Consider the following 24558-nt stretch of genomic DNA (forward strand, 5'->3'; position numbering starts at 1 on the left):
GCAAGGACACACTACAGGCTGTACTATCCAATGCGGCTTACCTAAAAGAATGTGGTAATCAAAGATTTTGTCCAGCCATGCACATTACACCAAATTTTATATCTTAAGCCAACAGTAGGTATAGCATACAACAGGAATCCAGAAACGTTGGGCTGATCAGCTGGAGCACAGGACAATTACAGAGAAAAGAGGAAGGTGGTTAAAAATAAGTTAAAAGAAGAAAGTGAAAGGGTGCAGCATTCATTTGTGTTACAAAAAGCCACACCCTGTATGGGAATCAGGAGAAGTGACAAGGCACTTACAAAAAATATTATGAAGGGACAGAAAAAATAAACAACTTAAAAACCAGACCAAAACCAGAAGCCCAGTATGACTCAGCAGCTGATTAGAGCTGGCAATTAGAATAAACATGGGGTGGGTTTTTTTGTTTGGATTGGTTTTTTTAAACTGTGTTCCTTCAAGGAAAGCAGAGGAGACGAGTTAAAACATAACCATAAGGTGGCAAGCCAAAACAAGTAACAGCAACTTGTTAAAATTAAAAGCTAGAAGCTTTTCAAACACATCAAAAGAAAGATGACTAAAAAAGATCAGGCCACTCAACCTAGGGGGAGGGTTGAAGCTTGATTGACTGCCATCCAGGCACCAATGCCAGATTTAAACAACTTCTCCTAAATAATGTTCTCCAAACATGGTGAAGAAGCCTAGCCAAAGGGTAATTAAGAAAACAAACCAAAAACCCAACCAACCAGTGAAAAACCAAACCAACACATGCAAACCCAACCCCCAACCACAAAACAGCAACCAACCAAAGCCCAACTTATGATGCATACAGAAAAATACCAAACAAAAGCAAGAGTCATCTCAGACTCTGCCAAATCATAGGGGAAAATATAACTTGCATCATTTTAGACCTGTGTGCATCCTTTACAGAAGGAGCAGTATTTGGGCCAGACCAACATCACCATCAGCACAGGAAAACTTCCAGGGCAGCTATTTTGGACATGGCACTTGGTGACATGGTTTAGTAGTCATGAGGTGTTGGGTGACAGGTTGGACTTGATGATCTTTGAGTTCTTTTCCAACCTTATTGATTCTATGATAATGTATGCATGTATGCCCATCAACATATAGAGAAAAGAGGACTGAGAAAGATAAAAGTATCTTCTTTTGCTCACCTGTTGGCAATTTTTCAGCTTTTGGACTTCCAAAAAACCCACTGAATTAATGGAAGTAGTGTGTCTAAATATGCATCTGGACTTCCAGAAGTAAAGAATAAACAAGTATTGCTCACAGTAAAGTTCAGTCATAGGGTCGACTGAGGCCAGATATACTGCAAATGTCTCTTGAGTTCAGAAGAGAAATCACAAATTGTATAGAGCTAGCAGTGATAGCATAAAAAGATCTTGATTTCAGCTCAGAATGTTGAAGAAACTGAAGCTGAGGAACATATAAAGGTGCTAAAGATTTACTTCTTAGAATAAAGACAGGCATACTAGAGCTCACAGTGAAGCCTGGCTATGAGTGCATCTCAGGATTTTCTACAGAACTAGTTACCAAACTATTCCAACTGATCTCCAAGGCAATCTTTCCTTACTTCAATTCAGCTGCTAGGGGAAAAAAATATGTCAATTTGAGATGCAAGTTGGAAGTGCAACCCAGTGGTTTTAATAAATGAGGAATGTAACAGCTTTTCCTGTATCTTCACATTTTCTCCCCCTTTTTTCCTTCATACCACCTCTGCTTTCACAGCCTAGCCTTTTTAACTGCAAGTAGTTTTATTTGGCCAGATGTGCATGTCTAACTTGACACACCTTGAGATCTCCTCCCTCCTTACCTTCCCTGAAATGCTGGCTGTTTACCCTTAATATCACAATACATGAAATTCCAAATTCAGCAAATCACTTCAAAACAAATCCAAACAAAAAACCCAAGAGCCTTCTTGCAAAGCCAATCTGTTACACACAAGGTGCATTTGTTATATCCTGGCTTCTCACACCAAACAGCTTCCTACCTCAAACAGTTGTGCAGTCACCACACAAAAGTAAATTACCAGCTTCCTCATTTTCTGCATACCAATCCACTGGGCATGCAACACTCTGAACAGAAACCAGAATGTGACTGCTGTGGTATTATGCAAAGTGAAAGAAAACTGTGCAGGCAATATTGTGACATTCTGAATCTGCACTTCAACAAAAACATTTTCAAAGTGTTTTGCACTGTTAATAAGCAGAACCATGAACTAAACTGAATTGTCCATGAGCTGCTCAGAAAGACTTAAGTCACCTATAATGTTTATAGAGTACCAAAAACATTAATAGGATAAAAAACATTTGGTCTTTTACTTCATGATCATGTGTATAGGAAGAAGACATACAAAATGTGGTGGACAAGTAACCCCACATACCAGTGGTCTGGTTCAGGAACTAGGAACTTCCTGAACCAGAGATTATTTGTACCACTGTGTTTCAGAATCATCAACAGATGATCACATTTTTTACAACTTATGTCATAGAACCACAGAATGTGAGAGGCTGGAAGAGACCTGTAAAGATCAAGTCTGCCCCCCCCATTTCACCTCAGATTAATTTTATGCATCTGGCAGTAAATGCCACAGTTTTGGCTATGTTTTTAAAGACTATCTGCTTTTACTTTCAGCTGATCTGCTGTTGAGTGCTTGCTATCTCCTGCTATGGAATGTAACAAAATGTCCTTACTCTGCATTTCCAGAGTGCTCATGTTTTTCCTGACCTTCAAAATGACACCCCTTCCCCCCCATCCCTTCTTTCACAAGCTGAAGGGCTTTCACCTACTTGGTTTTGCAAAGCCAGGCCCTTTTCTCTCCTTGGAGTACTCTTTTGTGATATTCTCCAAACAAATGACAATCTAATCATGAGAATCTGGAGTTCACATCCAGAATACAGGATCTCATGATGTCTTAATTTTTATGCAGTAAAAGAACCTGCTTACAGTTGCATTAATCCCTTAAGAAAATGGGTCTCGTTATGCTTGGTGGTGTAGGTTTGCACATCACATATCTCCAAGGGGTAAAAAAATCAAAGCAGGTTCTCTTTGTGTTGCCTGCATTCAAAAAGAATGTAGTTCAAACCAGACTGTTGTAAAATATTACTTAAAAAAATTTATTTCTTCCTTAAGAAAATAAACTTAGCAAGAAGCCTCATAGAGTTTACCCTGTTCAGTAACTATGCTGGCCTAATTCACAGTATCACCAAGGTTGGAAGATCATCGAGTCCAACCTGTCACCTAATGACTAGACCACGGCACCAAGTGCCACATCCAATCCCCTCTTGAACACCTCCAGGGACAGCGACTCCACCACCTCCCTGGGCAGCACATTCCAATGACGAATGACTCTCTCAGTGAAGAACTTTCTCCTCACCTCCAGCCTAAACTTGCCCTGGTGCAGCTTGAGACTGTGTCCTCTTGTTCTGGTGCTGGTTGCTAGAGAGAAGAGACCGACCCCTTCCTGGCAACAACCACCTTTCAGGTAGTTGTAGAGAGCAATGAGGTCTCCCCTGAGCCTCCTCTTCAGGAGCCACACTTGCAGCCATCACAGAAATAAACAAGAGTGCACATGTAGTTCTTATCTCTATTTTCATATATGGCCCCAAACCTAAATGAATGGCTGGATGCTTCTTAACTCCAGCACTTCAGTCAGTAATTCCTCTTACACTGGTGCTCCCTTTGATGATATAAAAATTACCAAAGAAGTCATTAATTTCAAAGTTGAGTGCTGAGCACCCAATCAGTGCTTCCACAAAATCACACAGAGAACTTCTGACAGCAGCGGCACAGAGTGCAGCAGTTTGTTTGCAATTGGCCACTGAAAATACACCAAACAGCCAACAGACAGCCCAGGAAGCTGCTGTAAAGCCACATCCTCATGGATTACCATATCATATGGCACAGATCATGTTCTGATACCGTCAAAGCCTGCAAAAATTATATAACTTCATCTTGGCTATGCAGATCACAAAAGGTGAAATGGATACAGAAGACTATCTGCAGTATCATTTGTCTTCAGCAGCATACTGGTGGCCAGTCACCAGTGGCGTCCCCCAGGGATCAGTGCTGGGCCCCATCCTCTTTAATATCTTCACTGATGATCTGGTTGAGGGCATTGAGACAGTCATCAGTAAATTGGCAGATGACAACAACCTAGGAGCAGATGTTGGTCAGTTAGAGTGTGGAAAGGCTCTGCAGAGGGACCTTGACTGGACAGATGGGCAGAGTCCAATCTGATGGCATTTAACAAGTCCAAGTGCCAGGTGCTGCACTTTGGCCACAGCAACCCCATGCAGAGCTACAGGCTGGGGTCAGAGTGGCTGGAGAGCTGCCAAACAGAGAGGGACCAGAGGGTGCTGATTGACAGCTGCCTAAACATGAGCCAGCAGTGTGCCCAGGAGGCCAAGGATAATGGCATCCTGGCCTGCATTAGGAATAGTGTGGCCAGCAGGAGCAGGGAAGTCATTGTGCCCCTGTACTCTGCACTGGTTAGGCCACACCTTGAGTCCTGTGTCCAGTTCTGGGCCCCTCAGTTTAAGGAAGACATTGAGATACTTGAACATGTCCAGAGATGGGCAACAAGGCTGGGGAGAGGCCTTGAGCACAAGCCCTAAGAGGAGAGGCTGAGGGAGCTGGGATTGTTTAGCCTGGAGAGCTCAGGGGAGACCTTATTGCTCTCCACAACTACCTGAAAGGTGGTTGTAGCCAGGAAGGGGTTGGTCTCCTCTCCCAGGCAATCAGCACCAGAACAAGGGGACACAGTCTCAAGCTGCAGCAGGGGAAGTTTAGGCTCGAGGTGAGGAGAAAGTTCTTCACAGAAAGAGTTGTTGGCCATTGGAATGTGCTGCCCAGGGAGGTGATGGAATCACCATCCCTGGAGGTGTTCAAGAGGGGATTGGATGTGGCACTTGGTGCCATGGTCTAGTCATGAGGTCTGTGGTGACAGGGTGGACTCAATGATTTTTGAGGTCTCTTCCAACCTTAGTGATACTGTGATACCTGAAAAAAGGATTCATTGCTCAAGCTGATACATGCTCCAACAAGGGGAAAGTAATCCTGGCAAGAACTTGACAGAGAAAACATATGGAAGACAGATCTTGTCAAGTTCTGGGTCTAACACTCTGCACTTCAATTGATTTGAGCATCTCCTGTGAATACAACCCCCACACTTTTAAAATGTTTGTCAGTGGTGAAGAAAACTGAAGTTACTGGAAAAAATGCAAACCAGGCCATGACACCTTGGTGTTTCTACAGGAAATCTGCCTTTCTAGACTCACCACAAAAGGCATTTTAAAGCTCTTGGCTAGTGTCATGGGTGTGGTTATAATGACTGAATTTTAACACCAAAAAGATCAGAAAAATAAAACGTTCAAATCAGGAATGCTGACAGAACTTTGCTTATAAGACAGTTACAGTTTTGAAAAGCAAAGGGGCAAAGGTGTCCAGTTCCCATCAGGTTTCAGCCTAAACAGCTGCTATATGCATTAAAAAATATTAACAAAGATGCAGTAGTTTAACTTGCATCCTTTCCCAAATTTCACCATCTAAACAATATACTTCCCTGTTTTTAATATAGTCTTTGTAGGACAAACTAGCAAATAAAAGCAGAACAAATTGTGATGCTATGTTAATAAGTGACCCACAGGACTGTGTACAATTATGTCTATAGCAGCTTATGCCTGTGATTATGGGTGAGGCTACTTTAGACTTGCACTGAAAAACTGTAATGTGGATATTCACAATTAGCTGTCTGCATTACCACTTATTTCTGTACAAATTAATAGTGCTAACTACATGCAACTAACTGAAAGATGAGCATAGTCCTTTAAATAGAACTGAACACTAATAGATAGCAGTGTGCTCAGGTGGCCAAGAGGGCCAACGACATCCTGGCCTGCATTAGGAATAATGTGGCCAGCAGGAGCAGGGAAGTCATTGTGCCCCTGTACTCTGCATTGGTTAGGCCACACCTTGAGTCCTGTGTCCAGTTCTGGGCCCCTCAGTTTAAGAAGAACATCGAGACACTTGAACGTGTCCAGAGAAGGGCAACAAGGCTGGGGAGAGGCCTTGAGCACAGCCCTGTGAGGAGGGGCTGAGGGAGCTGGGGTTGTTTAGCCTGGAGAAGAGGAGGCTCAGGGGTGACCTCATTGCCCTCTACAACTAACTGAAAGGTGGTTGTAGCCAGGAAGGGGTTGGTCTCTTCTCCCAGGCAACCAGCACCAGAACAAGAGGACACAGTCTCAAGCCGCACCAGGGGAGGTTTAGGCTGGAGGTGAGGAGAAAGTTCTTCACAGAGAGAGTCATTTTTCATTGGAATGGGCTGCCCAGGGAGGTGGTGGAGTCACCATCCCTGGAGGTGTTCAAGAGGGGATTGGACATGGCACTTGGTGCCACGGTCTAGTCATGAGGTCTGTGGTGACAGGTTGGACTCGATGATCCTCGAGGTCTCTTCCAACCTTGGTGATCCTGTCATACTGTGTAACCAACTTGGCAGAAGAAAATTTGTTAGTGAGAAGAGTTACCCTTTTCTTTAAAGCAGCATTTCTACACACATCACTTTACAAGTACCAGATGTCTTCCTAAATAGAAGTGCTAATGAAAATTGGGTGTTCTAGTATCTAAACAGTAGGACTTTGAAAAAATTAAACATATCATGGGGACTCTCATGGAATTTGGTGACAGATCAGAACTGATTCAATACTGAAACACCATCCATCAAGCAATCAGCTCATGTTACACTTGAGCTAATGAAAACAAACTAGCTTTAGTTTAGAAAAAAAATCTACAAAATGAGGTCCTGAAAAGCAATAGGCAAGGGTCCCTGCAAACCAGTGATCAGGACTGAGTAACTTCTGGTCACAACATTCACATCAAGTTCATCATCCCCAATATGGCTGTCATGATTTAATCCTAGCCAGCAGCTAAGCCACAAACATCTGTTCACTCACTACCCACCAGGAGGTGGGGGAGAGAATCAGAAGAATAAAAGTGAGAAAACACATGGGTTGAGATAAAGACAGTTTGTTAGGTAAAGCAAAAGCCATGCACCCAGGCAAAGTGGGAAAAGGACTTCACCACTTCGCATCAGCAGGTAGCTGTTCAACCATCTCCAGGAAAGCAGAGCTCCATCACATCTAATGGTTACTTGAAAGGACAAGTGCCATCATTCCAAACGTCCCACTCTCCTTCCTCCAGCTTTACATGCTCAGCAGACATCATATAGTATGGAACATCCCTTGGTCAGTTATGAGTTGTCCCAGCTGCGTTCCCTTGCCGTTTCTTGCGTACCCCCAGTCTACGTGCTGGTGGGGTGGTGTGAGAAGCAGAAAAGTCCTTGATGCTGTGTAAGCACTGCTCAGCAATAGATAAAAAAAAAATCCCTGGTCTTACCAGCAACTGTTTCCAGCACAAATCAAAAAAAACCCTACATACTAGCTATTATGAAGAAAATGAACTGTATCCCAGCCAAACCCAGCATAACTCCAGTAAATACAAACCAGTATGTTCATACTCAAATGGGTGGTTTGTGGCAGCAAAACAAATGGTAAATTCATGCTGGAATGCACCTTCAAAAGTATACAAAATCCTTGTCACCCCAAATGAGAAGGAATACAATGAAGACCTGTAGAGTGCTACAGCAGTTAAAAAGTGGCATTTCCTTCTTTGTTTCTGATAGAGCTGCCTCAGGGCACATGAAGCATAGGAGAATAGTTGCACTTTTTAACATGGGTTTCGCTTTTGGGGCAATTAAGTTCATTTACCCTGAAAAAAAGTTGATGTCCTAAGGAAGCAAACCTCTGTGAATGGCATCATTTCCTTCATAAAGTGTTCCATTTATATATAATCAAACTATCAGGTTATCACTGTAAGGTAACAGAAACTATCTGGAGACTCCCATTACTCACATCTGTGGCTACCCACAGAGAAACTAAAAAAGCAAGATGAAACCCAAAATTCTCCAAAGTCAATAAGCAGAAGCAGTACAAGAATCAGACATCCTGTCAAGCTCTTTGTTCAACACACAATAGAAGCTGTTGATGAGACAAGATTATAATGCAAGCAAACAGATTTCAGGAGTGGAAACCATTATCTGCAGTTACTCTTGGTAAGGTCTATCAAATCCCCTCGAAATCAGAGGCAAGTCAATGAGGTTTTGCCACAACACAGGTTTTAGAGTCACAAATGGATTATTATCTGGGAATGTCACTTCTGCTGCTGTAAAATGTTGAGTAGGATTAGACGCTTCTTCTGGAAAAAATGAGATAGCAAGGAAGAAAGCAGACATCTAAGCAGATCCTGAAGGAATCAAAATTGCCACCAATTCAATCTTCAAGAAAAGGAGACAAATCCAGATAAAGCAGTAATACTGTTCTTTATTCAGCAACACAGGGAACAATGTTAGCACCAAATAGCACTGGAGGTGCTCAAGTTGCAACTGCTACAGCTCCAGAACACACCGACGGCATCTGCCCTCTATCTGCTGTACCAAAAGCCACATGAATGTACTAGGAGTCTGAAGAACTGCCACTAAAACTAAGCTTCTGCAAGTCTTCAGAAGTAAATAATTTTTGGCTATGTTGAGGTTATTTTAATTGGTCCACAGGTATCCAGGCATTAGCATGCTGTTTTACTTTGATTTTAACTTCAGACCTTCAATATCCTTTCTCATCAACACAGCATTTACAACCCCTTCTTCACCTCGAAGAAAGCCATATCTGCTATCCTCTTACAGTCTTCCCTTTAGACATGCACCCCACTTCTGTTAACCCAAATGCCTAATTCCTGAGAGGCAGGAGGGCAAAACAAAAGGATGAGGAAAACTGTCTCTCTCTCAAGGACGCACAGAAGGGAAGGCTTTCAGAATGCCAGCTGTTGTAAATTTCTGCAGGCTTTCCAAATTTCTTCTTATACCATGCAATCCCTGTCATCAGTCTGGAGTTCAGAACAAAGGTTTAATAACATGGGCTTCTACCCAAAGCCTGAGGACAGCAGTTTAATGTAGTGCCAGCTGACTGTCTTAAATGAACTACAAAACTCTTTGAGGCCACTGTAACTCTAGGACAGGTTGATTCCCACAGATACTTTTGGTTTTATTTTTTTTGGGGGGGGGTGGGGGTGGGATAAATGTCCTTTTGTACAGTGGATTGAATATTGATCCACTGTTATAGGCCCAACATCCTTATCCTACTCACTGGCCTTTGGTTGAAACCAGTAATTTCAAGATTGAAGAGGAGTCACACAAAGGAAATTAAGATTTGACACTTTCTAAATTAGAATTAGATTCATAAATCTTTCAAGAGTTATTACTGATCTGAGGGCTCTCTGTATAGAGTGAAAAGAACATCTACTGACTAATGGAAGATTTACTGTAATGACAAAAATGAAAGAACATTAGAGGTTAATTAAAAACACAACAAGAGAGACTGAATGTCTGCATAGTCAGTGTTGGCATTATTATACACTATAGACAAGGGTTGAAAGAGACATCATATTAACACTCATCTTCAATTAGTTTTCACTGTATCAGTGCTCTATTTGCAAAGGAAGCAGCTTTCCTGTGCTTCACTACTTGCAATAACCACAGGCTAACAATATAGGAAACCTCATTTGAAAAGTCACAGCTTACAATCCAACCTCAAGAACACAAAATTAAATTACATTAACGTTAAGAAAATTCAGCTATACCTTTTTCCCCAGAAGACTAAATGCCCACAGCAGCAAGCAAAACTGGCTTGTTATATGAAGACACTGTAGGGTGTCAGGGAGTGATAGGACTAGGGGGAATGGAACAAAAATAGAAATGGGTAGATTCAGATTAGATATTAGAAAGAAGTTCTTCCCCATGAGGGTGGTGAGACACTGGGGTGGGTTGCCCAGGGAGGTGGTAAAAGCCTCATCCCTGGAGGTTTTTAAGACCAGGCTGGATGTGGCTCTGAGCAACCTGATGTAGAGTGAGGTGTCCCTGCCCATGGCAGGGGGGTTGGAACTAATGATCCTTGAGGTCCCTTCCAACCCTAACAATTCTATGATTCTATAAAACAAACCAGTTAACTCCTACAGCTCCCGATGTATTTGCAGCTCCTTGGCCTCTTCAGTAAAGTAGGCAACTACTTTATAAGTTTTGCATGCAGTAGTGCAGACTACAAGCACCTCTGCAAGCAAACAACAGCACTGAATTGGTTTCATGGCCTTTCCTCAATCCTAAAATTCAGAATTACACATCTATTTGTATCCTCTATGACAATATACTTACTCTGCCATGACACGCCTGACGTTATTGGCATACAGCGCTGGGTCTTTTCTTTCTTCTTCTGAAGGAATGTACACGGGCAGAAACTGCACACAGAGAACTGAATTAAACCAACAATATTGAACATTTTCAATTGACTTTTTCACCATAGTGCTACAGCAGAGATAACTACTTTGTTGCTACTTATGAAATTAGATCAACAGAAGTACTGTAAGAAAGAGAAAATGGGAACTCTTGAAACATTTAAAGCATCACTTTCAGAAACAGGATTCTGCTCATTTCTTACCTCATGGAACCCAAGCACAGTTTTATCTTCCTTTCCTATGTAGGACCAGGGATTTTTTTTTTTTTAATGATTTAAAATAATTCATTTAAAATATTTTATAAATTATTGAATTTAAAAATTAAATAATTACTTAAAATAAAAGTCTTAAAAGAGTTTTCTTGCACAAACTCTTAAATCCTGCACTGTCCAGCTCTTTCCAGATAGCCAAGGAAAGCACCTGCCACATCACCATTGCTGTGTAATTTAAATATTAAGAATTCAAATTCTCAGGACATCAGGTATATGCTCTTTCTCCTGCACATTTCAAAGTCACACCAGAAGTGGTTTTATGGAGCTCTCAATGTGCACTTGCAGCCCTGAAAGCCAATCAGATCCTGGGCTGCAGCAAGAGAATTGTGGCCAGCAGGGCAAGGGAGGGGATTCTCCCCCTCTACTCAGCCCTGGTGAGACCCCACCTGGAGTACTGCCTCCAGTTCTGGAGCCCCTAATACAAGAGGGATATGGACATGCTGGAAGGTGTCCAGAGAAGGGCCATGAGGATGATCAGAGGGCTGGAGCACCTCTCCTATGAGGACAGATTGAGGGAGTTAGGGCTGTTCAGTCTGGAGAAGAGAAGGCTCTGAGGTGACCTCATTGTGGCCTTCCAGTATCTGAAGGGGGCCTACAAGAAGGCTGGGGAGGGACTTCTCAGGATCTCAGGTAGTGATAGGACTAGGGGGAATGGGATGAAGCTGGAGGTGGGGAGATTCAAGCTGGAGGTGAGGAGGAAGTTCTTCCCCATGAGAGTGGTGAAGCCTTGGAATGGGTTGTCCAGGGAGGTGGTTGAGGCCCCCTCCCTGGAGGTGTTTAAGCCTGGGCTGGATGAGGCTGTGGCCAGCCTGATCTAGTGTGGGGCGTCCCTGCCCATGGCAGGGGGTTTGGAGCTAGATGACCCTTGTGGTCCCTTCCAACCCTGACTGATACTATAATACTATGATGATGATGATCTGCTGCTGCTGGAAGTATTGAAAAGGTTCTCCTTCAAACCAGTCACTAGTTATTAATACTCAGTTAGAAGAGTCACCATCCCTGGAGGTGTTCAAGAGGAGATTGGACGTGGCACTTGGTGCCATGGTCTAGTCGTGAGGTCTGTCGAGACAGGTTGGACTTGCTGATCCTTGGGGTCTCTTCCAACCTTAGTTATACTGTGATACTGTGAGAAGAGGAGACTAAGAGTGACCTCATTCACATTTAGAAATATGTAAAGGGTGAATGCCAAGAGGATGGAGCCAGGCTCTGCTCAGCAATGCTCAATGACAGGACAAGGGGCAATGGGTGGAAGCTGAGGCATAGGAAGTTCCATAGAGACATGAAGAAAAATTATTTCACTGTGAGGGTGACAGAACTCTGGAACAGGCTGCCCAGGAGGGTTGCAGAATCTCCCTCTCTGGAGATACTCAAGACCTGCCTGGATGAGCTCCTGTGTGATCTGGTGTAGGTGCTCCTGCTCTGGCAGGGGGGTTGGACCTGGTGATCTTTCAAGGTCCCTTCCAACCCCTAACATTCTGTGATATTGAGAAACAGCATGATGATTTTGGCATCATTAACAAAATTGAGAGAAGAACTCTCAGCTGCTGCAGGCTGTGATAGATTCATGAACACTGAAGCTGACAGGCCAGCAAAACAAACTGACTTGAGCCAAAACAAACTCCATGTGCAGATGATCACATATCCCTCCTTCTTCACAAGGCTGCTTTTATGTCAGTTCTAAGTCCACAGGGAATCAGTCAATATTTACAGCAACCTATTATAAAATCTACATAGATGCTTGCTTCTCAATATACACATCTGGTATGCCCAGAACATGCATATATGCAGAGCAGCCCAGACTAACCAACTTCAGATCCTGATTCCTGGCTGTTAGACCTTACTAGATGTCATTTAATCAAAACCACACTGTTTTGCTGTACACCGACCTGGGTTATTGGATCTTCACCAGTAATACTGGTAACAAGGCTGGTTGTTATTTGCCAGTATGTATCCCTGTGCTAATAGAACAAAGCAGGAATAAAAACCAACCAATTTTGGAGATTGGGGGAGAAACACAACTTGTAAACACAGAACAATTAATTTTTCCTCTTATGTTCCTAAATCAGCTGCATTTTCTCACAAAAACAGATGCAGTAAGGAGCTCTTGAGTACTCTGCTTCATACTTGTAAGCAGCCTTACAAACATTTCTGCTCCTCAACCCCTTTGCCAGCTCCTTTTTTAAGTATGGAGTATTTCAGAAAGCCACTAGCTAGTGACTACGTTTTTGGGTTCTTTTTTCAGATGACTGAAGATCATAACTTGTCCTTATGCAGGATCTGTATGAGCTACAGAAAGTCAGCATCTGCTAGCAGCTGCTGCCTCAAAAAAAAAAGAAGAAAAAAAAAAGAATAAACTCAGCAGAGTTCTTTTCTGAGTCAAAGAACCCACTAGTACACGCCTAGGGCTGAAAACCATATTCCTGAGATGGACTAGGCCAGCTGACTGGCAGGATTTTTATCTTATCCCTGTGTGTGACAGTTTGAGGCTGTGCCTTTAAGGAAAAGACAGCTACTGAATTCTCTAGCTGAATGTTCTGGTGTAAAAAAGGAAAACAAAGATAATTCTAAAAGAATTTCATTGGTAGAGCAGTGGGAATGTAACTTTAAGGTTTTAGTCTGTTCAGTCTGTGTCTCGGTCTGGACAGCTGCTGTCGTTCTTCTGTTCCTGGCAGTTCTGACCTTGGACTAATGAGATAAACTAATTCTTTTCTTCCCTTAACAATGGCTTTGAACTAACAAAATTTCCCTTAACATCCATTTTCTCTCTAATCCTTTTTGGAAAAAAGGAGGAAGGGGGAAAAGGGGTCTTGGGGTGGGGGTGGGGGGGAACCCTCCTTCCAAAGGAGGGTTCTTTCCTGCATATTTTTGTACATATTGTAAATCCTGTATATATTCATTGCATTTCATTCTGCTTGTAAAAACACAGCTCGCTTCCATTTTGCTTCTCTGACTGAGTTAGCTGTGGTTTGTGGGTGGGTGGGGGGGAGAACTGAACTTTTCTCACTACCACACTGTGTAAGGCAGTCACTCCTGGGCCCTTCCACCAAAAGCAGGTCACTATTCTGGAAATAAGATTTCATTTCCTCATGTATACTATTAATAGTTGAAAACATGCAACTGAAGTTGTAACACAAACCACAGATTTCTACAACCCATGCAACAAGCAGTTCAGTGGCTGGTATTTTGTGTATTCATTACTTCTCAGAAGAATTTCTAGCATAGAAAAATGTAAACACAAAGCACAGTAATGGTAAGTATTGTGATTATACCATGTTGCTTTTGCAATATATATGCACATGTAAATATGCAATAGTTCTTCCTCCTAATTTACACTGCCATCAGTTCCATCAGTCACTTAAAAATCTAAGCAAGAGAATTGCAGAACACCTGTCAAATATACACCACCTTTAAAATACTGTTCTCCACAAAAATGTGGAAGGACAGCAATTTTCACCAAGGAAAGGTTTTAATTTCTTTTAATTTTTTTGCCTTTTCACTATAGGATCACACAGTGTTTACCTCAAAACAAAATTAAGGATATACATAGATTTTTCTTTGCACTTTCTGATTTCACATTCTGAACAGTGCAGCCTAATGAAAAATAAATGAAAACATCATCCAGATATATTAAATAATCTAACACATGCAATTGATACACCAGCAAAACAGCAATCAGGCAATTATAATACAAAAGATGTGCTCACAAAAGACTCTTTAGACAGAGTCAGAAGTCTATCCAATTTAAATGAACAAGGAAATAAAGTATTAAGTGGAAACTGTATTTTGTTACTCCATTTTTAGGGTATGTTTTCAGATACTAAAGCCACTTGTCTAACATATAAGTGGTATTTTAATCTGTTTTGACAGATTGCATTAACATAGGGAGTTTGAATACCAACTCAGTGCAGAACTAAGTACAATATTATGGAGTCTGATACTGTTCAGAATACACTGTTTACTGACCTCTATTTCCACAGAATTGTGAAACTGACACAAAGTAAGCCACAGAATTTCTAACCTAAAAGGGAAAAGGATAGAGGAAAACGACAATTACATTTAGCACATCATGCTTCAAAGTCTACAAGAAACATTGCCACTCATAGGTATGATCACATTCAGGTACAGAATGAACAGAAAAGGTCTTTTGAGCATACTTCTATACATTACGTTCTGTAAGGTGGAACAAAAGCAATTTACCCTGAAGCTGTGTCTTAAAAGCAGGAAAAAAAGCAGTAATAAGATATACAGGTGCTAATACTCTTTCTTGACACATCATGTATGCATGATACCTTATTGTATGTAAGTCAGTTTCGATAGCAAAGAATTGGCAAGATCAACTGCAACTACTAGGATTTTATCATTATCTTTGGTTTGGAATCAAAAGTTCATTATACCTCAGACATCTGTTAATCAAATGCAGTACACGTGCTTTAGTAGCCAAAGACAAGATGCTGGAATAAACTTGACCTTAGAAAGCAGTAAGATTCAAATCCAGGAAAGGATTTAGTAAACCTGAATTAGGGAACAGTCAGTAGCCACATTTTAGATGTTATCTAGGCAGTTACAGCAACCACTGGGAGGTGAGGACTGATCAAAATCCTCTTAGACAGATGAAGTGCAGTTCCTAAAAGCAACACCCTACTAATTTTGCTATACACTCACTCAAGGCTGCAACAGGGCTTTTGTCCCCTTCTTTCCTATTGGACTTCCAACACATTAAAGCAAAGGAGCAAGAACAATATTGGAATGTTTGATTTAAAAATCTATGACACCAACAGGAAACACGAACATCTGTTTTCTTGGTCCTTGTCTAAGAGCATTAAAAAAAGCCCAATGAGCATACTTTTCTCTCTGCCAACTTTCTGCAATCCTCAAAGATTAAACCTTAAATTATAAATAATGGTTTAAAAAAAAAAAAAGATAGAAACTGCATATAACTCAAGTCTGATGTAGAGAGAATTTAAGAGTCACCATCCCTGGAGGTGTTCAAGAGGAGACTGGACGTGGCACTTGGTGCCATGGTCTAGTCATGAGGTCTGTGGTGACAGGTTGGACTCGATCCTCGAGGTCTCTTCCAACCTTAGTGATACTGAAAGTTCTATGCTACCTTTGTTTTCAAGGGAGTCAGCTTATCTGTTCTGATTACAGTCAAACTAGAAGACATTGCTTTCCATAAGAAAGTGCAGTTTCCAGGTGACAGGTTTTCAATCTGTTTTATAGACTACCAACAACTCTGAACCACCAGAATACTCCTGGAACCACCATTATTTCCAGATTAAGTTTCACCTAACACTGATAGAGAAGAATTTGCCGAGAAAGTGAAGACTGTATCAGCCTTAGCAGTATTTTCTGCTCAGACATCAGCAACGTTTTAGGTCGCTCAGGAGAATTAATCCTAATTAAGTAGAACTGTAATTCAAACTGACCCAGTGAATTTGCATAACGTAACATGCTACCTCAAATTCTGATTCAGCCTTAATTTAATTAAACTTCATTAGCAACAGGTCAGCACTTCCAAGTAAGGATTTTGTACACATTGAAGCGATGCGAGACAACACATCTGAAAGTTCTTCCCTCTTACTTCTATGTATTCTTCACTCCTCAGGTAGGACAATAAGCTGGAAGTAAGCTATTTGCCTTTCCTCTGGCGGAGTTAATTTGCTAAATGAGCTGCAGTGGGCAAGGGAAGAAGCAGGAACTGGCAAGGAATGAACAGAAATCCCTGCCTGCAGTAAATGCCAGTACCTACCTACTTTAGAGACGATCATGAATTCGTCTACTTCCAACATGATGATTTAACTGAAAACTGAAGCTCATTGTCTCCAAATCTAAACCCGTCATTGATTAGGCCTTTTTCACAGCCCATTTGAAGGTGCAAAACTAACTGATAAAATTCTAAATGCTAATCCAAGTATTTTCTTATTACTACTAAAATCCGGGATCTCAAGTGGGACATTCAAAACAATAATTCCCAAGGAGAAGGCTAATGATAAGCCATTAACCACAGAGGCAAACCCTCTTTACTTAGGGTTCAGGATTTCTTTTGATCTTTATGTAAACATTTTAGACATTCTGCTCCAACTTCAACATGAAAACAATGCTAAAAAAAACCCACAAAACACACCAACCACCATTTTTTTTTTTTTTAAACAAGCCAAGAACTGCTTCATTTAGCATTCTGTATTACATGAATTTACCAAGGAAACTCTAGACTAAGAGTTTGTTTAAAAGCAAGTTAAAAAACAAAATAAAATCAAAGCTGCATTCAGACAAGATAATGGAAACTGTATCTCCAAATTCCCTTAGTGGGTTGACTATTTCCATTACCTACTTCACAGCCATCTAGGTTTTATACAGGAATACACCACATTGATTTGCAGGCAATAAAATAAATAAAGCTGCAGCAAGTTGCATTACTTCAGGTACTTGGCTGAAAAAAGACTAACAACAAAACCAAAACCAACCTACCTACCTACAGACATATAAAGTATAAATAGAAGCCCACAATCCATTCTGCAAGCCACCAAAATCATAGCAGCAGAATTACACTGTTTATACCTGGATTCCTCTAGCTGAACATTATCATAATTAGGGAATAATAAACAGAAGATAAATTAGTGCCAAAGAATAATCCAATAACCAGCAATTACTATTTGATACAAACCTGTAAGATGTGTACATAAAAACTAGCAAAGGAAGAAACAACCATGATATAAGGAATACAATGTAAATCACTTACGCTCCTGGCCCTTGCCATGTCCATGTGATTGTATCCTAAGAAAAGAAGCATGACAGTTGCAATTAATTATTGTACTTCACACTGTTGTTGCATTATGTGTAAGTGACAATATGTAACTAAAAGGTTTTCATGGGAACTTCAGTGCTCTCTTTGCAAAAAGAGTACTTAGTCCCAATAGAAATCACCCAACCTTTTATATAGCTAGCAAATACCCAACAATCAATCCAGCTTTTAAACACAGAAACCCCATATTCAACACATGTAAATATCCAAGCATCCTTCAAATGCTGCTAGCCTTGGAAAAGGAGGTTATTTACTGCAAGCTGATGTTCCTTGATATGCAGAACCCTTGTGTATTTTCCTAACCTACCCTACTCAGCAGACTGTCCTTACACTTTACTAAGACATCCCACCAACAGCTGTGAACACTGTGACACTTCTGAAGTATTTGGGACTGGTGGATATGAATGAAGTCTGCTCAAGTGACATCAAGCAGTAGGACAACTATGCCCTTATGTTTCACCTCAAAACAGTATTTTCTCAGTTGCTTTTACTCATAGACAGCATACATCCACCTGGCTGATCCAAGGATCAAAACAGACATCAAAACATAACTAATTTACTCTCAGGAAAGACCATCAGCACTTTAGATTGCTGAGATGAGCAATGTGTAAAACACGAAGAGGACAAACGGCAGTGAGAGAAGTGAAACAGATACACACAGCATAAAGGGAGCAGAGATCTGAAAAAGAGTATGTAACAGGTGAAAAGAAGGAATGTGGCCATAAAGGTCATTCCATTTTTAACTGTAAGACTAAGAAACAGAGTAGGAAAAAACAGCAATACTTGTAGACAAGATTTAATTAAATCAACTAAACCATGCAACCAAGCATCCTGTCAAGCTTCGCCCTGAACACTCCCAGCGACGGCGACCCCACCACCTCCTCGGGCAGCCCATTCCAATGGGCAATCACTCTCTCTGTGTAAAACTTCCTCCTAACCTCCAGCCTAAACCTCCCCTGACACAGCCTGAGACTGTGTCCTCTTGTTCTGGTACTGGTTGCCTGGGCAAAGAGACCAACCTCTGCCTCACTACAACCCCACTTCAGGCAGTTGTAGAGAGCAATAAGGTCACCCCTAAGTCTCCTACTCTCCAGGCTAATCTTGTAGAACTTTAATACCTACAGTTTAATTGTTAAACTCTCTCAGTTTTGATGTCTCTGGTAATACTGGAAGTAAGGTCATTATGGGATTTGGGTTTTTCCTACAAGGAACTTTCATTGACAAACCCAAATCATTCCAGTATAGATAGATGATAATTTCTCTGATGAGAGACTAGATCTGCCATAGAGAACACCACCACAACACCACCACAGCACCACACATATGCAACTCAGCTCTCTAAATTGTAACTGTGCAGGAGACAAAAATAAAAGTGAGCTCTATAAAGATACTCTGCCTGGGCAACAGATACTGAACAGTGAGTAAGTATTTTCAGAATCTGGCCATTGCACTGCTAGCTGGCAAGACAAGCTCAAGTAAGCCACATATCAACAACCTTGCAAGAAATTCCCAATGTGAATTTCACAGCAAATATGCATGCTTTTTCTTACTGAAAAGATCAGGATGCAACAGGGATGACAGCTTTGAATCCTATGTAGTGGAAAACAAGACCCCGGTCTGCAAAAGGTAGACCCATTTTGTAGGAAACTCCTGCCAGCATAGCCAATATTTTTATGATGAAAACAGCAGACAGGAGATGGGAACTGGTATTTTCTGTATCTAGTTTAAATACCTTTTACAGTCGTCGCAGCTACCAGCTCATGCTTATGAATAGCATTCACTTTGACAGTATTCTGAGTACACTCTGAATTTTTTTTATCTAGATAATAAATCCTATGAATTGTGTGGAAACAACTTCCATATAATTCATATTAGACACAAGAAGATACTTGAGAGCTATGCCAAGCTTCAAACAGCAGCTTGGCTGTGGTTTTACGTGTTCAGTCAACCCTGATGCACCAAAGCTGCACGAGAGATGCTGCCAAACCTCTCAAATAGCACAGCGACCTGTGGAAAACCCTTGGACACAGAAGTACACTTAAAATGTCTCTGTGATATGTAAACATGTGTATAAACCTTTCATAATTACCAGCACTCTGACAGAAAATTCCAGCGAAGTGAAAGTTTTATATATATAAAGAAAATAAGCATAAAAATTAATTCCAAAAAGGATTGCTGTAGAACCTACGGATGGAAACATTAAAACCTTTATTTTTATTAGAATATAGGTAATAGCTGTTAAGCATCCTACAGGCAAAAATACTACCAAACTAGATAAAAAGCAGCAGATTCAAATTTCAGGTCTACAACTGCTCATGCATCAAGAGAAGCAACGTACTGCAATGTTACTCCTGAAAAAAACCCCACAACCAAGATGCAAGATGAGAGGCATCATCTACTGCAAACAAAGACAAGCCTAAGGAAGAAAGGTATTCAGGGGCAACCCTGACTAGAAAAAGTATTCTTCATGGCAACCAGAATGAGATTTATTTGCCAGAAAATAACTGAAATTACATCATCACATTTGCTGTATGTTTCAGTTCACTGTAGAACAAGTAAAGTGTTTTCTTAGTTCTTCAATAGAGTACAAAGAAATGAATCTGTAAGAATGCACAACACCCCACTATATTCACCTCTGGCATTAATCTTGAAAAGCCTCCCAGCAGTCTGGTGGCACTCAAGTCCAAGGCTGTTCTCATCTATAGTGTGAAGCTCAGAGCTCTGAAGGTAGGTCAGAAAAGACAGTTCATGCTAAAAGCACTAGGGTGGCTGCACATAAAGCTTATTTGGAATTCAATGGCTATGCAAAGATCTGAATAAGAAGTCTCTTTCTGAACCTAAAATTATAATATGCAGTGTTCAAATGAGACAGATAGGAAGGCAATTAAAATTTGCTAGGAATGATGTCTCAGTGTATGAAAATCAATGTTCTCTCCTCACTCCATTGTTAGATACAGAATTAACCATGCTGGAAAAGACCTTTGAGATCATCAAGTTCAACCTATCATCCAACACCATCTAATCAACTAAACCATGGCACCAAGCACCCCATCCAGTCTCTTTTAAACACTTCCATTGATGGTGACTCCAACAGCTCCCTGGGCAGCACATTCCAATGGTCAATTACTCTTTCTGTGAAGAATTTCTTCCTAACACCCAGCCTAAACTTCCCCTGGCACAGCTTGAGACTGTGTCCTCTTGTTCTGGTGCTGGTTGCCTGGGAGAAGAGACCAACCCCCACATGGCTACAACCTGCCTTCAGGTAGTTGTAGAGAGCAATAAGGTCTCCCCTGAGCCTCCTCTTCTCCAGGCTAAACAACCCCAGCTCCCTCAGCCTCTCTTCATAGGGTTGTTCTTACTTGCTATCAAACTCTGTATCCTAAGCAAAATAAACCTTCAGCTATCACATCATATTCCTCCTTTCTCTCCTCATTCTAACTTTGCTGCAGCCCTTCTGCAACCACCAAGATAATTTAAAGATCAAATAATGGCAGCAATCATCCCTTCCCTCATTAACACTTAGTGGAAGTAGACATTAGGAAGTTAAATAACTCATTAAGGCACTAGAACCAAGTGTTTTTACAGCAAACAAAAGCAGTAGGAAAAAGTGAAGTTCCATACACAGATTCAGGCCAACTTCAGAAGACATCTAGACGTTAATTTTGTTAAGAGATTATGAGGACCATTTCAAGTTTGTAAACTAACTTTGCATATTATGTGCTACAGGCAATAAGGGCAGTTCAGTATCAAAATGGGATTTTTGGAGATATTTGCAAATTAACATATGACAACTCCATATTCTTATTATAAAGTTTAATATTAACCAGACGTAATGAGGTATATTGTGTGACATCAGGCATGCACATATTTGCCATTTAACCCAGCAGAGCAATAAAAGTTAAAAAATCTTCTTAGAAAATAATCTGTCTTCCTGAAAATAAAACAATTATGTAACAAAAATCCCAGGCAGCCTGCTCCAACACACTTAATACTATGTGAGCATAACAGGCTGCTATAACTGTCACAGCATCTGCAAAGATAATTTTGGGGTCTGTAAAGGCAAACTAGCTGACTGTCATCACACAGGCTCAGTGAAGAGCAAATAATGGTACATGTATATTAACTTTGCTTAGGTTGTTTTCTTTTTTAATCAAGCATGTGTTTCATATCAACCTGTACACTGACAGAAAGAGTACTGGATAGAAACACAGAGAAAACAAGCACTTGGGTGCCAAGATCTAGGGGTTGTTAATGGGCTAACTGAAGAGAGATGACATAGTTCTGGGCCCCTTAATTTAAGAAGGACATTGAGACTCTTGAACATGTCCAGAGAAGGGCAATGAGGCTGGGGAGAGGCCTTGAGCACAAGCCCTATGAAGAGAGGCTAAGGGGTTGCTTAGCCTGGAGAAGAGGAGACTCAGGGGTGACCTCATTGCTCTCTACAACTACCTGAAGGGAGGCTATAGACAGGCAGAGGTTGGTCTCTTCTCCCAGGCAACCAGCACCAGAACAAGAGGACACAGTCTCAAGCTGTGCCAGGGAAGGTTTAGGCAGGAGGTGAGGAGAAAGTTATTCCCAGCAAGAGAGATTGGCCATTGGAATGGGCTGCCCAGGGAGGTGGTGGAGTTGCCATCACTGGAGGCATTTAGGAAGAGACTGGATGGGGTGCTTGCTGCCATGGTTTAGTTGATTAGATGGTGTTGGATGATAGGTTGGACTTGATGATCTCGAAGGTCTTTTCCAACCTGGTTAATTCTATTCTGACGTGATCAATGCATCATCAAAGCGGCAAAGTAGTGCTTATTTTACTTCTGACACTCTTTCTACCCTCCCCTATATAACTTTTATTTCACAAGGGGACAAACTAGATTGAAAAACCCAGAGGGCTCAAAAAGAAACTTCAAGTATAAACCTTGTTAAGCTCACTAGGAAGCATCTTCTAATTAACCAAGGAATGTAGACAAGATGCCAGCTGCAGTAGGACAGGGAAGTATCTGCAGCAGGTAAAAATAATTAAAACCAAAAATAAATCCCTCTTCCCTGATTTCCTGTATCTTGAAGTAGAGGAACTAAACCTTCTCTTAATTTGTTTGCATGTATCTTTACAAGCATTGGAAAAAAAGCTTTAATTTAGGTATTGCAAATAAACACAGTAATTGTCATATAACCTGAATGTGAATTATATTGAATGTCTATACTGATGTTTAGCATTCCTTAGCCAAGTGCACAGTGAGTGTAAAACATGAGCAAGACACCTTATGAAGATACCAAGTTCCTCAACATGCTATTTTGTTACTATTTAGCTAGTGTCTGTGATTTGTGACTAGCAGCCCCACAGGCAGGAGGTGCAGAAGCATCCTCCAGCAATAAGTGACATGAAGAAAATTCTCCAACACACACTGCAAGGATGGGGAGCACATTGAAACACAGATCCTAGACAGAAATGGGCATCTGACTTGTGCAGTACTTTTGTAACAACCTGAATAACTCTCAGGGCACTGTTAAATTGTCTCAGTTCAAACTGTTTATAACAGTAGAGGCTTAAGAGTTACAAACTTAGTCAACAGGCATTTATTAATGCTTTCTAAAGCAAATTATCTACCCTAAAAGATTACAGAAGTGACAATGTATTCAGAAGCAAATGCTCCTTATTTCCAGCAACACTGCAAGCTGAACTTACCAGTTTGTTTGGATAACGTAAAACCACCGGCTGTACAGGAACTCCAGGAATAAACGCTCCTACAAGGCAAGCAAGGCACAATTATTTTATGGTTCATTTTGGCAGAGATCTATTGCAGCAAAAAAGTGTACAATTAATGGACCAATACATGTAGGATTTGGGTGGAAAGAGTAGGAGTGTAAAGAAGGAAAGAAAGAAGTGGATGACCACTCCTAATGAACACTCATTCATCTAAAACAGTAAAGAGGCAAGAGGAGAGGAAGAAAAGCTTTGTGAGTGTTTGCTCATGAGACAATTCTGATATTCCTTTAGCCAAATGAATCAGTGCAAGGCTCACAGCATGATATTCTAGCAACAGTATACAACTTAAAAGCAACACAAAACACACAGGAAGAGCAGAACACAATGAGCAAAAACCTAGGAAGAGTCAAAACACATTCACAACTGCCTCATTCACTTCACTATCTCCCTATCACAAAGGCAAGTTCACATTAAACATTGGTCGTTACTGTAACTGTAGTTTACAGCTGCAACAGTGCTCAGTGTTATAGTCTCTACAAATCTGATAAGCTAAAAGGCTGACACTAATTGAAAAGAGCTTAGAATGTTATACATATTAAAAAGCTGTTCTAAAAACTGACAGCCTCTGTTAACAGTGCTATATTGGCAACATTCCCGTGCCGTTTTCACCAGAATGCAGCTCTGGTTATTTGAGAGAAATCAACCATACACAACACAGCAACAAATACTGCAGCACAGGGAATAGATATCCACAGATATCTTAAGCATACAGCATATCTAACTGCTGCTTGACATGCCCAAATCATGAATGGTGGGGGCAAGAGAAAAAAAAAAGTAACCAACAGAAAAGATGACCACAAACAAAAAGCGAGGAAGAAACATTAGGCCTCCAGTTCATATGCAACTCAGTGGCATGACAATCCTCCTGGAGCATCAATTTCTATTCCAGTTCCAGCCTACTGCAAGATTTTTAACTCAACTTCTGCAACAGCAAGCAGATTACAATGAAAGTGGTATTTCAGAAAATGAAGATACAAGAGCATTCTGCAGAGAACAGAGAAATGAGCATTAATACCTACCAGGCTTGAATGTAATTAGACAGGATCGGTTTGTGCAGGTGCCCTCTGGGAATATCATTATCTTGGAAGTGGAAAAAAAAAAAGAAAGTTCACTTTTAAGAACTGTTTCAATGTGGATTAATTTATAAACACATCTTTTTTAAGCTAACTTTAGCTGATAAGAGTAAAAGAAGGTCAGAGAAAACCAGTTCAATTATAGGCCAAACCCCCTGCGCTCAATAAAGAAGTTGATTAATGCTCTGTGTTAACAGTAAAAAAATCATTTCTTTATCTGTGCATTTGCCTTTTTTTCACCTTTGATAATAATGATATTCAATTGGAGCATTGGCAGTGACCAGAAACACTTGT

General features: G+C 40.9%; 1 protein-coding gene across 1 annotated transcript in view; it reads right to left on the bottom strand.

Moving 5' to 3' along the window:
- The window catches only part of LPCAT1 (lysophosphatidylcholine acyltransferase 1), a 67379-nt gene that overhangs the window by 22152 nt on the left and 20669 nt on the right, over window positions 1-24558 (bottom strand). The window contains exons 5-9 of the mRNA XM_054164306.1: window positions 24211-24271; window positions 23111-23169; window positions 17368-17402; window positions 14592-14646; window positions 10277-10359 (exon numbers count right to left, since the gene is read on the bottom strand). Coding sequence (XP_054020281.1) covers window positions 10277-10359; window positions 14592-14646; window positions 17368-17402; window positions 23111-23169; window positions 24211-24271 — 293 coding nt within the window. The remainder of the gene's footprint in view (window positions 1-10276; window positions 10360-14591; window positions 14647-17367; window positions 17403-23110; window positions 23170-24210; window positions 24272-24558) is intronic.

Source organism: Dryobates pubescens, chromosome 9 (genome assembly GCF_014839835.1).
Source record: "Dryobates pubescens isolate bDryPub1 chromosome 9, bDryPub1.pri, whole genome shotgun sequence".
NCBI lineage: Eukaryota > Metazoa > Chordata > Aves > Piciformes > Picidae > Dryobates > Dryobates pubescens.